The sequence below is a fragment of the Melanotaenia boesemani genome, chromosome 4 (assembly GCF_017639745.1).
Source record: "Melanotaenia boesemani isolate fMelBoe1 chromosome 4, fMelBoe1.pri, whole genome shotgun sequence".
Classification (NCBI taxonomy): domain Eukaryota; kingdom Metazoa; phylum Chordata; class Actinopteri; order Atheriniformes; family Melanotaeniidae; genus Melanotaenia; species Melanotaenia boesemani.
The window spans coordinates 1,340,851-1,358,639 of NC_055685.1; the positions used below are offsets into that span (position 1 = coordinate 1,340,851).

Sequence of the window (17,789 nt, forward strand, 5' to 3'; positions counted from 1 at the left end):
AAAGTCATTTCTACAACAAGCCCCAGACCCACAACCTGCAACCCTCACAACACAAAACCAGCTACACACTGACTGCTCCTCAGGCCCAGGTAAGGGAAGCTGGATGTGCAAAAGGATTTGTGCACAAAATTAAACTGAAACCACAACCAATTCTAGTGCAACAGAAGCTGAGGGAGGAGCTTAAAGATCTGCAGGACAAGAGCTCCTTGATCACATTGATGCATCTCCATGGGTTTCCACTCAGAGGAGAGGTGGAGGAAATGCCAAGCCTCGCCACACATGGACGAACTGCTCACTAACCTGCCAGAGGCCAGCTTCTGCAGATCATCAGATGCTTCTACACCCAGATATCTGTGACATTAATGCGTTTATTACAGCATTTAAAAAAATGATGTCCACCGTACTAGCTGGCCTTCCAGTTGTATGATCCTACCTTGATGATTTGCTATGGCACCACCCAGCAGGTGCCAACCTGTGCGTGTGCCAGCCTACGGAGAGAACTGCATGCCTTGAATGAAGCGGGACTCATACTGAATATGAGTGAATGTAAGTTCAATCAGCATCTTAGTCTTTCCCTAGAACACACCACATCCAAAGATGGACTCTAACCCAACAAAGACTGAGTCAATGCAATGGGTCATGCACCTGCCCCACATCATACGTGCTCCTTGAGGTCATGTCTTGGTCTTGCTTCTTTCCAGGCTTCCACTTCCTGCTACAGGAGCGGTTCCAGACATGGTTGCTGCTGTGTTTCACAGTTTCAGAGTGTCCTGATGTAGCATTTGCTCCTTCCGTCGTAACTGATGTAGTTATCCCGTTTCTGACCACTGTTTTCAGCCACGAAGGAAACCCTTCCTACTTAGTCTCAGACAATGGATCCCATACCTTTACCACTTCTTCTGAGGGAGAGAGAAGTAAAGCACCTGCACTCAGGTGTATCCTATCCAAGAGCTAACGAAGCCATGGAGAGGTCCAGCAGGGGCCTTGAAGAGCTCAGGAGTAATGAATGAGAGCCTAAAATATTTAAAGATAGCCAGTTTTAACCACTTTTTCATTTTTACACATGGTCGACTTATGTTGAATGCTTTACGTTTGCTCCTCCACACATCTCTGTAATATAATTACGTCTCATTTGACCTCTTTTCAGCCGGAAGCTGCTTTCTTTATCCATGTGGTGGCAAAGCTGAGCTTCCAGCTCTTCCTTACAGGCAGGCAGGCGTCTTACACCCCGAACGCCATAAAAGTCGGGACGCTGTGTGAAACGTTAATGTTGGAACAGATTTCTTAAAATATTCGCTTATTTTGACATTCTGATGGATCTGCATAATTTCTAATAGATATTCATGTTCAGTCTGAAATGTTTTTCCTTTGTGCCATCTTCATTTATTCTTCGCCAGTTACACACACACACAGATATTTACAGTCTCACAAATGTTCCCTTTACTACTCCAAAAGTGTCCAGCTAGACCAGAGGTGTCAAACATGCGGCCCAGGGGCCAAAACCGGCCCATCAGAGGATCCACGGCATGAATTTGGTAAATGTGAAAATGACATTAACTACAATTTTTTAACAGTAATTCCTCATTAGTCTACGTGAGGTTTCATTTTTTGTGTTGAAATATAAATAATTACCAAGGCGGGGGGTCACTTGTTCTTACTCTACAGAACAGACTTTGTGTGATGAGGATTATTACATGTAGAAATATACACGTACGTACATTTAAAATAACTTCTAGATCTCGAAATGACTAATCATGATGTGAAATACGGGATTTCCAGTTCCAGACCCCTGTGCTTAAATATTTGGTGATTTGTACCGAATCAAACGTGTAAATGACCAACATCACTTCCTTAGAAAGGTGAAAAGTAAATGTTTTGATGAAACACTTCTTTAACTAAAGCAAAGGGAAGTGGTAGTCATTATTTACCTGTTCTGGCCGGCTGATTGTGGCCCTGAACAAGACCTTGTGGCATGTTGTGATACTTAAAATGCCCCTTTTTCAGATGGTCTTCCTCTTTTTCTTGCAAACACCCAGCTTGCCTGACCTCTTATGTAGCACGTTCAGCTTTGCTGTAAACTCAATATTTAATCAACTTCTTTCTCATCAGCTTATAAAACCATCCATTCAGAAATAAAGCAGGCCTATTACAGATTTGCTTCATTTTTATTGTTATTACTGAAGTGTGTTTCTTTTATCAGATAACCCGTGTGGTTCTTTAACTTGCATGAATTAACTCGCTTCTAGCTGCTGATCCTCAGCTCTGAGCACAAAAAACAAAAACAAACAAAAAAAACAGCCACAACAGCAGAAAGCCTGAAATTTATTCATTTTAATTTAATTCAAAATAAATACTACCACAGCAATGCAAGTCCAATATTGAGATCTTGCTCTAATGTTTGGTAAGAAAAAAACAAAAGAAAAACAACTTAAACTCAAAACATTAAAAAAAGAGATTTAAGTTAATAATGCGTCCATCATCATTTTTCAGCGACTTTCAAAATGTGCCTTTTTCAAACATACAAGGTAACTCTGCTTAAAACACCAACATAAACAAACGTTACAGTAAAAAAGGAGGAAGCGAGGACTGGTGGGACAGATCGGCGTAGTTCTGGGTGGGACAGGAGTGGATTTAAAAAGTGTGGGGCCGTCCCCCGTCTCTTGAGCCTCGTCTCTGGTAGTTTGTATAAACTTTATTTATAATTTTTATCTACAAACAGACTGTGTGCAGCTATTTTTCCTCTCAATCGTGACAGAAAACAGTCTTTTCTGTGCTGCTGGATGTTTCAGTCGAACACTTTCTGCTCAGTAGCAATAACCTGCAGCATGAAAGGCAATCTGAAAACAGCTGGTAGCAGCCAGTCACGTTAAAGGCTTTTGGCCATTTTAAGTGTCAACAACAACAAAAAAAAATGCCTTGACAATAATATAATAAAGCTACGAAGTTGTTGGTCTATCACAAAAAAAAATCCATTGAAAACGTAGAAACTGCAGCTGAAACTATACACACACATTGGATTGCATTTCTGGGAAATAAAATATTTTTAAGACTTTTTTTTGAGGTTTTTATGATCGTTTGAGGAATTTCCTTGAAAATGTTTGAAATTTTATTTGACAGTGTACTGACATGAAATCATGAACTGATGTATGTAAATAAAGGTTTGGTACAACAGATATTTCAGATACAGGCTCTTATAACTGTAGCTGAAGAGAGAAATGAAATTAAAACTACGTCATCACATCTAGTTTTCTCTTTTTGACGAGCAAACTACACAAAAACAGCAAAAACTATTTTATTTCCAATAAATGCAGTCCTATTATTACGTTATAGGCTAGTTATTACATTTTTAAGGGCTCTTCTTACATTAGCACTAACCAGTCAGTGATGTAATAACCTATTACATTAGTGACTTTACCTTGAAGATGGCCAAAATGACAACATTACTGGCTGCTACACACCTCTACACCTCTCATCTCCCCAAACCTGTGAAGGAACCCTCACACATTTACCTATTTTACCAGGTTTAAATGACAAATCTGCAGGACATTACAGTTTCCCTTCAAACTGACCACGCTGAGGCCATGTCGTCAATATGTCCTCATTATGTCGTCATGATGTCATCATTATGTCCTCATTATGTCGTCAGTATGTCGTCATGTCGTCATTATGTCATCGTGATGTCCTCATGTCGTCATGATGTCCTCATGATGTCGTCATTATGTCCCCATGTCCTCGTCATGTCATCATGATGTCCTCATGTCGTCGTCATTATGTCCTCATGTCGTCATGATGTCCTCATTATGTCCTCATGTCGTCATTATGTCGTCATGATTTCATGTCGTCATTATGTCTGCATGATGTCCTCATGTCGTCATTATACCGTCATTATGTAGTCATGATGTCCTCATGTCGTCATTATGTCCTCATGATATCCTCATTATGTCGTCATTATGTCCTAATGATGTCCTCATGACGTCATTATGTCTGCATGATGTCCTCACGTCCTCATTATGTAGTCATTATGTCCTAATGATGTCCTCATGTTGTCATTATGTCATCATGATGTCCTCATTATGTCCTAATGATGTCCTCATGTTGTCATTATGTCATCATGATGTCCTCATGTCGTCATGATGTCCTCATGTCGTCATGTCTGCATGTCCTCATGTCGTCATTATGTCCTCATGATATCCTCATTATGTCCTAATGATGTCCTCATGACGTCATTATGTCTGCATGATGTCCTCATGTCATCATTATGTCCTCATGATATCTTCATTATGTCGTCATTATGTCCTAATGATGTCCTCATGTTGTCATTATGTCATCATGATGTCCTCATGTCGTCATGATGTCCTCATGATATCCTCATTATGCCGTCATTATGTCCTAATGATGTCCTCATGTTGTCATTATGTCATCATGATGTCCTCACGTCGTCATTATGTCTGGGTTTGTCAACTTTTGACTCATTTTAGGGAAATAAACACACAGATAAAAAGACTCCGGGTTATAGCAGCATTTCAACCATCTTTTAGGAAGATGAAATTCACAGGAAATATGAGGATGCACAAACAGGAAGTAACACAATAAAACTAAAACACAAATGAAAAAAAGCCACGGCCTCAGTCGGATGATAGTTGTGAAAAACGCCACATCTGGTTAGTTTGAGGTCTGCAGCTGATCATTACGGACGACGATGAAGAAACGTCGGTGTTTGCACGCTATCACCCCACGTCCCACATACATGCAGTAATCCAGACATACTTGAAGCCACGCTCGTCTGTAAACATCCACTAATCCTTCTTCTACAAGAGACAGAAAAGAGGAGGAAGAGGAGGAGAGAACAGAGGAAGTCCTTCCAGAGTCTGATGGTTGTTGTGCTCTGTGGTGCCTGAGTGAGTTTAGCTTTTCAGAAAAACAAGGAATTTTAAATGAAATGAACGTGTTCAAATAAAAACACAGTACAGTGGTCAAACAGCAGCGATGAAAGAAATAATACACACTCATCAATTCTCATTTTCTGCTTTTTTTTTTAATCTTTCTTTTTTTTAAATTGCCACAGGATTGGCAAATGTGCACTGCCATGGCAAACAATGAGGAAGATTCATTTTTTGTTTTGTCATTTGAAATGAGTGAACCACGAGCCATGCACTTATTCTCAACTACGACCCATAACAACCGAAGACCCGCCCACCCCAAAGAGAGAAAACAACAAACCAAACACCCTGTCGGTACGATACGAAATGTCTGCACATGTAAGGCAACATTTTTGGTTTCTTGTTCCCTAAAACGACTTTTCCAAACCAAGTGCAAAAAAGTCAAAAGAAGACGAAAACGGGTACAAACAAACAAACAAAAAACGGTTAACGCAACCAGCGTCAACAACTTAACACTGACAGAGAAAATAAATAACAAAAACATTGCCTTCTGCAGTAGATAGCGCTGAAAATGTGGGAGACTTTTTTTAGTGTGGGGAGACCAGCTGGAGTCTGTCCCACTGTGCAAAACCTCTGAAGTCCCTAAAAAGACCTCCACCCGTCTGCGAGGTAGCAGACGAGGAGAAAAAGAAGGGAGAATGTTTTTTTTCCTTTTTGACTTTTTCCTTCCCGAGAATGGCTACGTGTTTTCCTCAAAATGGCCACGAATGGGGCGAAGCAGCCGGAGAGCTCACTCCCGTCCGCTGGCTGAGTAGGAGAACTGTGGGAAATGAGGCCGTCGCTCGTTGTCTGCTGCGTCCATCCCGTCCTCGTCATCTGTCCACACACACACACACACACAGATTTTTCTGTTACACGCGTATAGGCTTGTTTCAACGCAGACAGAATGCTAACATGCTAACATGCTGCTGCGTCTTGGTTTGGTCACTAAAACAACAGACTTGTTCCGTGGGTTGAACTTCGTTCTGAGACACTTGTTTCTGATCTCACTGCTGAATCTGATGTGATTAAAAACCTTCTGATCTGCAACAACATCGAAGCCATATCTGAATTTTTACTGTCACCATCATGCTAGTCTCAGCAATGGTACGAACCAGGTAAAAACCACATGAGCCCGTGATGACAGGTGACGGGAAAAAACAACAAAACCTTTAAACCTCGTTGTCTAAGTATGACAAGGTCACTATGGAGTCAAATTAGCCTCAATAACTGGTACAAACCCTGCAGACGCACGCTTGAATCCACATGAAAACACAGTTTAAACACAAATTTCACACATCACACAAAAAAAGAAGACGTGAGACATAAATTCAAACATAAATACATGAATACAAGTAAGTAAAAACAAAGAAAATAAAAAGAAATTTGGGACAACAGGTGTCGGGGGGTAAAGATGTAAAACTACACAGCAGCAGATTCAAAGCAGAGCTTCACACCTGCTCAGCAAAACAACCCGACCGTTTCCTGGATTAAAGTCAGAGGACCGTGACGACCAATCAAGAGGGCATAAAACTCGACTGACTCAACTTTTACTTCTAAAGCTCCTGAAATGGTGAAGGTGACCAAGACGCACAGCAGACCATGAACACAGAGGATGTTAGAGCAGCTATGACCAGTAAAACCACAGCAAGGCCGGATTAACTCCACCACACAAGCAGCGACTGAACATGAGGTGAAGACAGGATTTATGGCCATCCTTACACTTTTCTGGTGGAGTGATGGTGATGGTCTGTGCTGTGAACTCTTCATCGAAGTAGCGCGTGTCGGTCTCCGAGCTGACCTGCGGCTGGAAGGGCGGGACCAGCTGGGACAGACAGGAAGCAGGTCGGTGAGTTCCAGGCCCAGAAACAGCTTGAAAGGGCTTTTTATGCTCTAGATCCCTGCTTTCAGATCATTGTAAAAATACACAGCCTACATTTAAAGTCAAAATGAACCATTAATGAAGAGAAAAATCTTTGAAATTTGCACCTTAATTTTTTTAACACATTAACTCATTAATGTCACATTAAAATCTGAATTTGACATCATCTCTGTGAAAGAAGCTGACCTGGGGCATGCGAGTATCTTGTCTCAGTGGTAAATCACCTTATTTATGATGGTTCTGACAGTGGTCCGGCCTTAAATCAGAGGATGCTGCAAGATGACCATGTCGTTGATGTTACCTTATTCATGTTCAGGAGGTCCTCGGGGACCCTGCGTGTTTTACAGGTGTCCATAACACACCCAACTCCAATCAACGGCTCATTCACATTTAGCAGTTCGGTTAATCCGACTCTGGCGTGCTGGAGCTGGAACCATCTAAAACCCTGAGCCAGGGGGTCCTGAGGACCAGGACTGAGGAACACAGATTTAATTAATGGCTCGTCCTTTCTGATGATACATGGTCACACGTTCATAACTTTCCTCCACCCCCGTGTGCACATGCAGGTGAGCACACTCCCCGATTGGGGTGCTGTTCGGCTCAACTGGCTGAGCAGCCCCCCCATGTACAGATCCGAACCCCGCTCTCTGACCCCTTTCCTGTGAAGCTACTGTTAAAAATAAAGGCCACTAGAGCCCAAAAAGCACAATCAAGTTATTAAATCGTGATTTTCTTCCTTTTAACGCAAAACCTCTGCTCACTGGAGATCCTGTGCTGCGCCTGGATGAAGATGAGGCCTGGATGAAGATGAGGCCATTTAGTTTTTTGTTTTAGCGACTACAACCCAGACAAATTCTGAAACCCTCCGATGAGATCATCCAGCAGCAAATCCTGCTCTCACCTTCTTGTCATAGATGTCCTGCCAGTCGACTGTGCCAAAGAAATTGTGCCGCATGATCTCCTTCGCATCATCCGGTCCGCCGCCCAACCTGTCAGAAACACACAGAAGAAGATCTTAAAACCAGCATCAAATGTCTCCTCATAAAGTCTCCAGATCCCAAAATAGCTCGGGGGAACGAGTTGACTCAGAAGCTTCAGTTTTTACCAGCTTCCTTATCAGAGACAGAAAATACATCAAGGATGAGACAACATGGTGCCAACTTCGTCCTGAACAACACAGTCCTGTTCAAACCTGTCCTGGATCACATGGCCTGGATCTAAATCTGGTTTTATATTATATACCGAGTCAAAAAAAAATATATGTAATATTATATTAAGCTGTTTGGTAACTCACCAGATCCAGAATATCAACATTATGTGGGTCAAACGTAGTCGGGTTATGATGACATCTACCGTGATGTCATGTTGCCATCGACTCGTCATCCGATGGCTTAAAGCTTTAAAACCATCCCTATCTCTAAATAGTAAAGAATCCTTCAAAAATTCCTGGATCCCGACGATGATCCGGACCACCCGTTTCTTTATTCCTGAAAATTTAATTAAAATCTGTGTGTGTGTGTGTGTGTACCGTTTATTGGGGTCCTTGATTAGCAGCCCTGACAGCAGCGACTTGGCGTCAGCCGACAGCGTTCGTGGGAACTTGATCTCTTCCATGAGGATGAGCTCAAACAGCTTCTCGTGGTCCTGGTTGTAGAACGGCAGGCGGCCACACATCATCTCATACGTCACCACGCCCAAACCCCACCAGTCTACTGCCCGCCCGTAGTCATTGTCCTCCAGCACCTGATAACACACAAGTCAGGCACTTTACCCACCGAGACCTGGATTTGATGAAGTTCCCTCTAAAGGAGCTAAAACAGACCAATATGAAGAAGCTTATCACCAAAATATACCACAAGCGCTCAGAGTGGATGCAGCTTTCATGGCTTATGTCACCAACACGTGAGCTACAACATGAAAATGTTGGTCCTCTGACCTCAGGAGCCAGGTACTCCGGTGTTCCACAGAAGGTCTTCATGGTGGCAGTGTCAGTGATGCCTTCTTTACAGAGGCCAAAATCAGTGATCTTAATGTGGCCGTCTTTGTCCAACATGAGGTTCTCCAGCTGTCGGGGAGGTCAAAAGAAAGTAGTTTGGTTTGTCCAGCTGAACGTGTTTCACTACAAAAAGCGTGTGGTGCGTCAGACGAGGATGAGCAGCTTACCTTCAGGTCTCGGTAGACGATCTTGGCAGAATGCAGGTAGTCTAAAGCAGAAACGATCTCGGCGCCGTAGAAACGAGTGCGGTCTTCTGAAAACACTCGCTCTCTTGACAGGTGGAAAAACAGCTGCACACAGAAACAGTTCACACACTAAACGCCCTTCATCCACATTCACACAGTTTTAAAGAGTCTTCCTAGTTTTATTTGTTCCCATTCAATCTAATGAATTTAATTTCAAATCTGCTTTACTTTAGCGTGACTTAATTTAGCGTGTCAGAATTTCTAAAAGGCCGGTTTGTAAAAAGCTTCCTAGCGAAGGAAACCAGAGGATCAGCCCCTCCATCCTGACAACACAAGTGGTGGGAAACAGAGAAGACCACGTTCCAGCTAAGCTAGACTGAAGGAGGGCGGCTACGAGCCTCGGCCACAAAATCTGGAGTTTGCAGATAAAAGCTGGCGGCCACCGTTCACCGTGTGCCAGCACTAGCAAACAATCCAGAATCCACGCAGCCTACATCATACGGAGGAGCTGGTGGGGTGAAGGAAGGAGCAGCTACAGTTTGCTAACGGCAGACATGGAGTGAGGGGACGTTAAAGAGGAAACCAAGGAGACAAAAACACCAACAAATACGTAACATAATAAAATAAATAAAGTTTAAGAAGAGGCTCAAGACTCACCTTTTAGCTTTTACCAGAAGTTTTCATTTTTTATTTGTACTTTAGCCTTTTACTTTATTTATTTATTTACTTTTATCTGTTCTTTTTGCTTTTCGGGGCTTGTTTTGACATGTTAAACCTCCACACCGGGGCCTTGCCTGCTGGGTCTGGGAGGTCCCTACAGCTGGGGTTAGGACTCTGGCCCGCCCTGGTTTGGTCGGGTTCTGTGGTGGCGTCCTCTGTGGCCATGGGGGGGCTGGCTCCTGGTGTGGACGGATCCTCAACGTTTCGTTTCCTCACCGCAGCTTTTATTTTACACCCACATTCAGTCAAGGGACAGAAATGAACGATTGGAGTTCATGTCTGTGTCAAACAGGGCGGGAGTGTGTGTGTGTGTGTGTGTGTGATTAGGATCAGCTGTTTAAAGTTGCTATATTTTGATGTGTAAAGACTTATTTTATTTTAACATGTATAAATTGTTTTTATTATGTGAAGCACTTTGTGTTGCTCTTTGCCTGAAATAAATATAATTTATAAATAAAGTGATTTGATAAAGAGACAGAATATTTGTTAAAGCCGTGCTTTACGTGGACAGATATGTAAACTGGCTCAGAATGAAGTTCTCAGAATAAAAAAGGTGTGAAGAATGTCTCTGTTATTACAGGTTATCTGGAGATCATGGACTTTAGTACAATCTGCTTTATTACTCAGGGAGGAGAACAAACTTCCTGGTGCCTTAAAAACACAAGGAACCAGTGGCGTAAACATTGATGCACAGGTATTGTAGGTGTTTCAATTTAAATTACCAATTTCTAATCATTAGATTTAAAAAATCATTAATACCCTAATGTCTAAATTTATTAAGATTTAGCAAAAAATAAAAATGGATATGATAAAAAGAAAAAACAAATACTAGAAAAAGAACAGAAAATAAAACAGAAACAAATATTAGATAATAAAAATAAATTTAAAATTATATATATTCACACACATACAGACGTGGATAGAATTGTTGGTTCCCTTCGGTTAATAAAAGAAAAACTCACAAACAGAAATAACTTGAATCTGACAAAAGTTATAATAAATAAAAATTCTATGAAATTTAATGAAAGTCAGACGTTGCTTTTCAACCATCAACAGAATTATTTAAAAAAAAAAAACTCATGAAACAGGCCTGGACTAAAATGATGGAACCCTTAGAAAAGACTGAAAATAATGTGACCAAAGGGACGTGTTAATCCAGGTGTGTCCACTAATTAGCATCACAGGTGTCTACAAGCTTGTAACCAGTCAGTGGGTCTATATATAAGCTACAGGTAGTCACTGTGCTGTTTGGTGACATGGTGGGTACCACACTCAACATGGACCAGAGGAAGCAAAGGAAAGACTTGTCTCAGGAGGTTAGAAAGAAAATTATAGACAGCATGTTAAAGGTAAAGTCTATAAGACCATCTCCAAGCAGCTTGATGTTCCTGTGGCTACAGCTGCACATATTATTCAGAAATGTAAGATCCATGGGACTGTAGCCAACCTCCCTGGACGTGGCCGCAGGAGGAAAACCGATGACAAACCAAAGAGACGGATAATACGAACGGTAACAAAAGAGCCCAGAAAAACTTCTAAAGAGATTAAAGGTGAACTTCAAGCTGAAGGAACATCAGTGTCAGATCGCACCATCCGTCGTCGTTTGAGCCAAAGTGGACTTAATGGGAGACGACCAAGGAGGAACCATTGTTAAAAACAAACCATAACAAAGACAAACTACATGCTGACAAGCCACAAAGCTTCTGGGAGAATGTCCTATGGACAGATGAGACACAAATGGAACTTTTTGCCATCAGCTCTATGTTTCCAGACGGAAAAATGAAGCATATGAAGAAAGAACACCGTCCCTACTGTGGAACATGGAGGAGGTTCTGTTATGTTCTGGGCTGCTTTGCTGCATCTGGTACAGGGTGTCTGGAATCTGTGCAGGTACAATGAAATCTCAAGACTATCAAGGAATTCTAGAGAGAAATGTGCTGCCAGTGCTTGGTCTCGGTCGCAGGTCACGGGTCTTACAACTCCATTCTCTGTGGGGAACTACATCTCCGCCCCCCTAAAACATTGCCTTTAACTTCGATGCCACCGCTGACCAACACCCTTAGAATCCAGTCCATCACAGGCAAGAACCTTTCTCAGTGCACCAACCAGCTCCAGATCCCGCCATTATCCCTTAGTGTAGGATGTTTACATCAAGAAAAGATTAGATTAGATTAGATTCAAATTTATTGTCATCACACATGTACAGGTACATGGCAACGAAATGCAGTTTAACATCTAACCAGAAGTGCAAAAACAGCAAGAGCAGATATAATGAATTAAGTATGTACATGGTATGTTATGCGAATATTTACAGTGATTTACAGATGCAACAAAAGCAGCAAGTACAGATATAAGAAATTAAATATGTACAAGGTATGTTATGAGAATATCTTAGTGATTTATAGAATGGACTATGAACATATTATCCAGATTAATATATAGCTTTAAATATAGTCAACTATTAACAAACTATGAACATAATTTACAGGATGAAATATGCAGATGATAAATTATGCTATATAAAGCTACAGGTGGAATGACATGAAATATTGCAATAATATAGACAGTAGCTACCTAGGATTGCTAAAAACTAGTGAAATGCGTGAGTGCAGGATAATCAAGTGGTACAGTGGTGGCGGAGTACAGTTTATGGTCTAAGGAGGAATGGGGGGTGGGCAGTGAAGTTGTGTGTCGGGGTCAGCAAGAATTCAGTAAGGACACAGGAGAAGCTATTCCTCAGTCTGCAGGTCCTTGTCTGGAAACTCCTGAAGCGCTTGCCCGAGGGCAGTAAGGAAAACAGTTTATGGGCAGGGTGGGAAGAGTCCTTGCGGGCTCGGTTCAGACAGCGTTTCTTCTGGATGTCCTCGATGGCTGGAAGTGGAGTTCCTGCGTTGTGTTGGGCAGTTTTCACCTCCCGCTGCAGTGCCTTGAGCTCCGCGATCGAGCAGCTTCCAAACCAGACTGTGACACAGTTTGTTAGGATGCTTTCAATCACACAGCGGTGAAAGTTCACCAGGATGTCTGAAGACAGGTGGTTCTTCCTTAGTGATCTCATGAAGAACAGGCGCTGGTGAGGTTTTTTGACCAGACTGGAGGTGTTGGTGGTCCAGGACAGGTCCTCTGAGATGTGGGTGCCCAGGAACTTGAAGCTGGAGACACACTCTACAGCCTTCCCGTTGATCCAGATGGGGTCGTGTGTGCCTCCTTCCTGAAGTCCACAATGAGCTCCTTGGTCTTGCTGGTGTTGAGGAGCAGGTTATTTGCAGTGTACCACGTGGCCAGGTGCTGCACCTCTTCTCTGTGGGCGGTCTCATCGTTGTTCCTGATGAGACCAATCACCGTGGCGTCGTCCGCAAACTTGATGATGGCGTTGGATCCATGCACAGGTCTGCAGTCGTGGGTTATGAGGGAGAAGAGGAATGGGCTCAGCACACAGCCCTGTGGCACCCCGGTGTTGAGGGTGATAGTGGTGGAGCAGGTGTGGCCTGGCCTAAAGTGCTGTGGTCTGTTGGTCAGGAAGTCCATAATCCAATTGCAAATTGATGTGATCTCCAAGTTTAGTGATTAACTTGGAGGGAATACCGGTGTTGAATACTGACCTGAAGTCTGCAAACAGCAATCGTGCATATGTGTTGCTGTTGTCCAGGTGTGTGAGCACAGAGTGCAGCGCTATGGAAACTGCATCATCAATGCTCCTGTTGCTGCGGTAGGCAAACTGGTGTGGATCCAGTGTGGGTGGAAGGGAGTTCTTCAGGTGTGCCAGGACCAATTTCCTGCAATTTCCTTAGGCGTCAAAGCTACCGAGTCTCACGTTCAGATGTTAAACTGCATATTGACCTCCCAGTGGAGGTCATACTGTATGACCAGCAATATGGTTTTAGAACAAATAGGACAACTGCTCATGCATTAATAGATTTCACTGAAGAAATAACAACGGCCATAGAAAATAAAGAATATGCTGTAGGGATTTTTTTAGACTTACAGAAAGCATTTGATACTGTGAATCATGAACTGTTAATGGAAAAATTGCATGGATATGGAATTAGAGGGATAGCATATAATTGGATCAATAGCTACTTAAAAAATAGAAAACAATATGTTCAATTACATGAAGCTAAGTCTAGTGTACAAAGTGTAATAAGTGGGGTGCCCCAGGGGTCAGTTTTGGGGCCATTTCTGTTCATTTTGTACATAAATAATATATGTGAATTGACAACAAACATGAAAATCATTTTATTTGCAGATGATGCAAATTTAGTTTGCTGTGGGGAAAATCTGCAGCAACTCCTGGATATCGTCGAAAAAGAACTCACTAAGTTGAAGAAATGGTTTGATGAAAATAAACTAACCTTGAATGTAAGTAAAACTAAATTTATGATCTTTGGGAATCGCCGAATAGACACAAACAAACAACTATTGATAGAAAATACTAAAATAGAAAGAGTAACTGAGATAAAATTTCTTGGGGTAATAATAGATGATAAAATAAACTGGAAATCGCATATAAATTATATAAAATCCAAAATTTCCAAATCAATTGCAGTTTTATACAGGGTCAAGCACCTCCTAAATCAAGCATCACTTTTCACTTTGTATTGTTCCTTCATACTACCATATATGACCTATTGTGTGGAAGTTTGGGGAAACACTTATAAAACAAACACTGATCCAATATACATTCTACAGAAAAAAGCAATAAGGATCGTTTGCAATGCAGAGTTTAGACAACCAACCAATCAACTCTTTGTTAAACTGAACGCACTTAAGTTTAAAGACCTTGTTGACTTTAAAACAGCACAACTAATGTATGGTGTAATTCATCGGAAGGTTCCTGACGGTATCCAGGGGTTGTTTCAGATTAGGGAAAGTAGATACGGTCTGCGAGGAATGTGTATTTTTAAAAAACAACCAGTAAGAACAAACATAAAACTACATAGCCCTGTAATCCGGGGAGTCAATTTGTGGAATAAATTGAACAATAAAATGAAACTATGTGAAACAATAAATATATTTAAGAAACTATTCAAAACCGATAAATTTTGTATATATAGGACGGAAATATAATTAGGCCCGAGCACCGAAGGCGGTGCGAAGGCCTATTGTAATTGCTCCGTTTCTTCCTTATTCTTCTTCTTCTTGTCAAAAGTAAATTGCATTTTAGGGGACCTGAACATGCACGAAAACGCGCCTAATTTTGCGTACCCCCCCAAGGGAATGTGTAAATTTACGTATTTTGTGGTGCTTGGGACGGTTCGGGCAAAATTGAATGAGAGCGCCACCTATTTATGATGCCCCGCCACTGCACCTCATCAATCTTTATGAAAATCGCTACATGTATTCCAAATGTTTGGGCGAACAAAAAATCCTCTTGGAATAACAGCCTAAAACCAACAGGAAGTCGGCCATTTTTGGTCAAAGTCGCCATTTTGGCGTTTTACTGACATTTTCAAAATCTATCTCCTCCCAGAGATTTCTTCGTACCGCTACCAAAATAGCTCAGGATGTCCAGAAGACATGTCTCTTTAAAAGTTATTGAAAGTTTTCTAATAGGAGAAAGGGCATGGAGGGGGTGGGGCCTCAAAGTTTGACGTCTCGCCGTGAAGAACGAAAGTGATATAACTTCCACATAAAACAATGTATCTGAACCAAAATGGCCATGTATGATGCCAGTCCCATCCTGAACACATCTACATGTCAATATTTGGGTTATGAATTGGCCACGCCCCCTGGCGACAGGAAGTCATGGTTTTTACTTGGAGACCGACTTATCTGAAGTTTTGGACACAACCAGGTCCAAACTGGGTCAGACAGCAGAAAACAAGTTGGTGATGATATCCAGTGAAAACTGTTGCTCTACGCTGCACGGCGAGACTGTGGCGCCATGGCGAACTTCGATAAGACGCCATGACATCATAAATCACTATAAATCCCTCAATTCTGATCCAATCCCCATCAGACTTGCAGGGATTAATCAGGGTCCGGCCCTGAACAGATTCATATCACCAATTCTGGTCTAGCCCTAAGCCCCGCCCACTTTCAACAGGAAGTGCTTTTTTTCAGACGCCGGGGTCCATCTCCTCAGGAATGACACTTACACACTTGAAACTGCTTCAGAACAGGTCAAACCCTTTCATGATACCACAATAAAAATCTCAAATTCCTTCGCCAAACGTAACCATGGCGAATAGTGGCCCGACGCCATCAAACAGGAAGTACTTCTGACTGAACCATTGTACTGCTTATCTCCACCAAACTTGGCAAGGAGGAGCGCGGACAGGTCGGGAACTCAGCCACATTGACATATGCTGCAAAAATTTGAAATCCGGCTGTATAGCGCCCCCTACAAATATTTAATTGATCATAACTGCCCACTACATTGACCGATATGGCTGAAATCCAGTATATTGATAGAACTTGGGAGGATGTACAATAAAGCCTCTTGGACCTATATGATAACTTCAACAGGAAGTCGGCCATTTTGAAAAAAGTGTCATTTTTGGGGTCATTTTTGCATGTTTCTTTGCCTTGCATTTGAACGAACTCCTCCTACAGATTTTAGCGTATTTACCTCAAACTCAGTCTGAACACTCCAGAGGCATGTGTGGTTAAAAGTTATTGAAAATTTTCTAATAGGAGGTGGCGTTCAGCAGCGGCGCCTCATCATCAAGCACTGAATCCAATATTTGTGAAATACAACACTCATTTTGTACCAAACTTCCCATGTTTCACTTCAGTTCCATGCCGACCACATCTACAAGTCCTGATGTTGTCATCTGGACTTTGCTCAACGCTGCATGGTGAGACCGTGGCGCCATGACAAGGTTGGATAAGACACCATGACATCATTAATGAGTATAAATCCCTCAATTTTCATCCAATCAGTATCACACTTACAGGGATTATTCAGGGTCTGCTCCTTAACAGATACATGTAACTACTTCTGGTCTTAGCCTAAGCCCCGCCTACTTGAAACAGGAAGTGCATTTTTCCTGCAGCGGGGTCACTCTCGTGAGGGATTAACCTCAGACACTCAAAAGTGCTTGGGATCAGGTCAAACCCTTTCATGATATTACAGAAAAAAAAGCTCAAGTTTGTTCCTCAAGCAAAACATGGCGAATGGCGTCCACCGCCATGAAACAGGAAGTACTTGTAACTGACCCAATGTACTCCTAATCTCCACCAAACTCGGCAGGAAGGACAGTGGTCAGACCTGGAACTGATTCAAATACACATATGCTGGTTATGTGGCTCTATAGCGCCCCCTGTAAATATTTAATCTATCAGCTCCAACCACTGCTTTGAACGACATGATGAAATGTGGCATATTTATGTAACATGCCAGGACAAACAAAAAAGTCTCTTCATGTCCTGATGTTCTCAACACCATAGCCCGGCCCCCTGGGAACAGGGAGTCCCATAATTTTAATAATTTATCCTCTGTATAACTAATTCAAACTCATTAATATCATCCTTCATGAACTTATTGTTGAAACTATCACTGACTTCTTACAGCAGCATGATTAAAATGGATTCCTGTGATGGTTTAAATCATTCGCCATTATACAGGAAGTGGCACAAACCCTGCTGTCAGTTGACCAATTGAGCTAATATTTTCCTGTTCTCAATAGAGTTCCAACCTGAACATGGTTCTACATTAAAACAACTTTACCACCACCTAGTGGCCACGTGGAATTTTCCTCTTGATGAAATCATGCTCCAGTTTGTGGGAATTCAACACAGGTTGTAAGAAATAAGGTCATGAATGGTTCAGATGTCATCACTGGACAGGCTGAGTTGCAAGTTGATCCTCTCATGCCGACAATCGCCTCTTGATGGAGATAAACTCTGGAAGAATGGGTATATGGCTGTGGGCGAGAGCGGCCGCACTGCTGGAGGGAGGTTGCAGGGTGATGGGGCGGTGCAATAGGCCGAAGCGGCGCCAGAGGTGCGAGGGCCTCCAACGCTGCTTGCAGCTTTAATGATTTAATTGTATCTTTGTTACTACCTTGTTTCTGTGGAAAATGCTGTGCTTGTTATAAATTGACAGCCGATAGTATATTTGTTTTATTATTATTATGTTTATTTTT

General features: G+C 42.1%; 1 protein-coding gene across 1 annotated transcript in view; it reads right to left on the reverse strand.

Moving 5' to 3' along the window:
• Positions 1-5,009: 5,009 nt before the first annotated feature.
• akt3b (v-akt murine thymoma viral oncogene homolog 3b) overlaps positions 5,010-17,789 on the reverse strand; it is a 62,755-nt gene continuing 49,975 nt past the window's right edge. Inside the window, exons 9-14 of the mRNA XM_041982515.1 lie at positions 8,965-9,087; positions 8,738-8,866; positions 8,330-8,544; positions 7,703-7,790; positions 6,642-6,744; positions 5,010-5,756 (exon numbers count right to left, since the gene is read on the reverse strand). Of these exons, the coding sequence (XP_041838449.1) occupies positions 5,671-5,756; positions 6,642-6,744; positions 7,703-7,790; positions 8,330-8,544; positions 8,738-8,866; positions 8,965-9,087 (744 nt within the window). The 3' untranslated portion in view covers positions 5,010-5,670. The remainder of the gene's footprint in view (positions 5,757-6,641; positions 6,745-7,702; positions 7,791-8,329; positions 8,545-8,737; positions 8,867-8,964; positions 9,088-17,789) is intronic.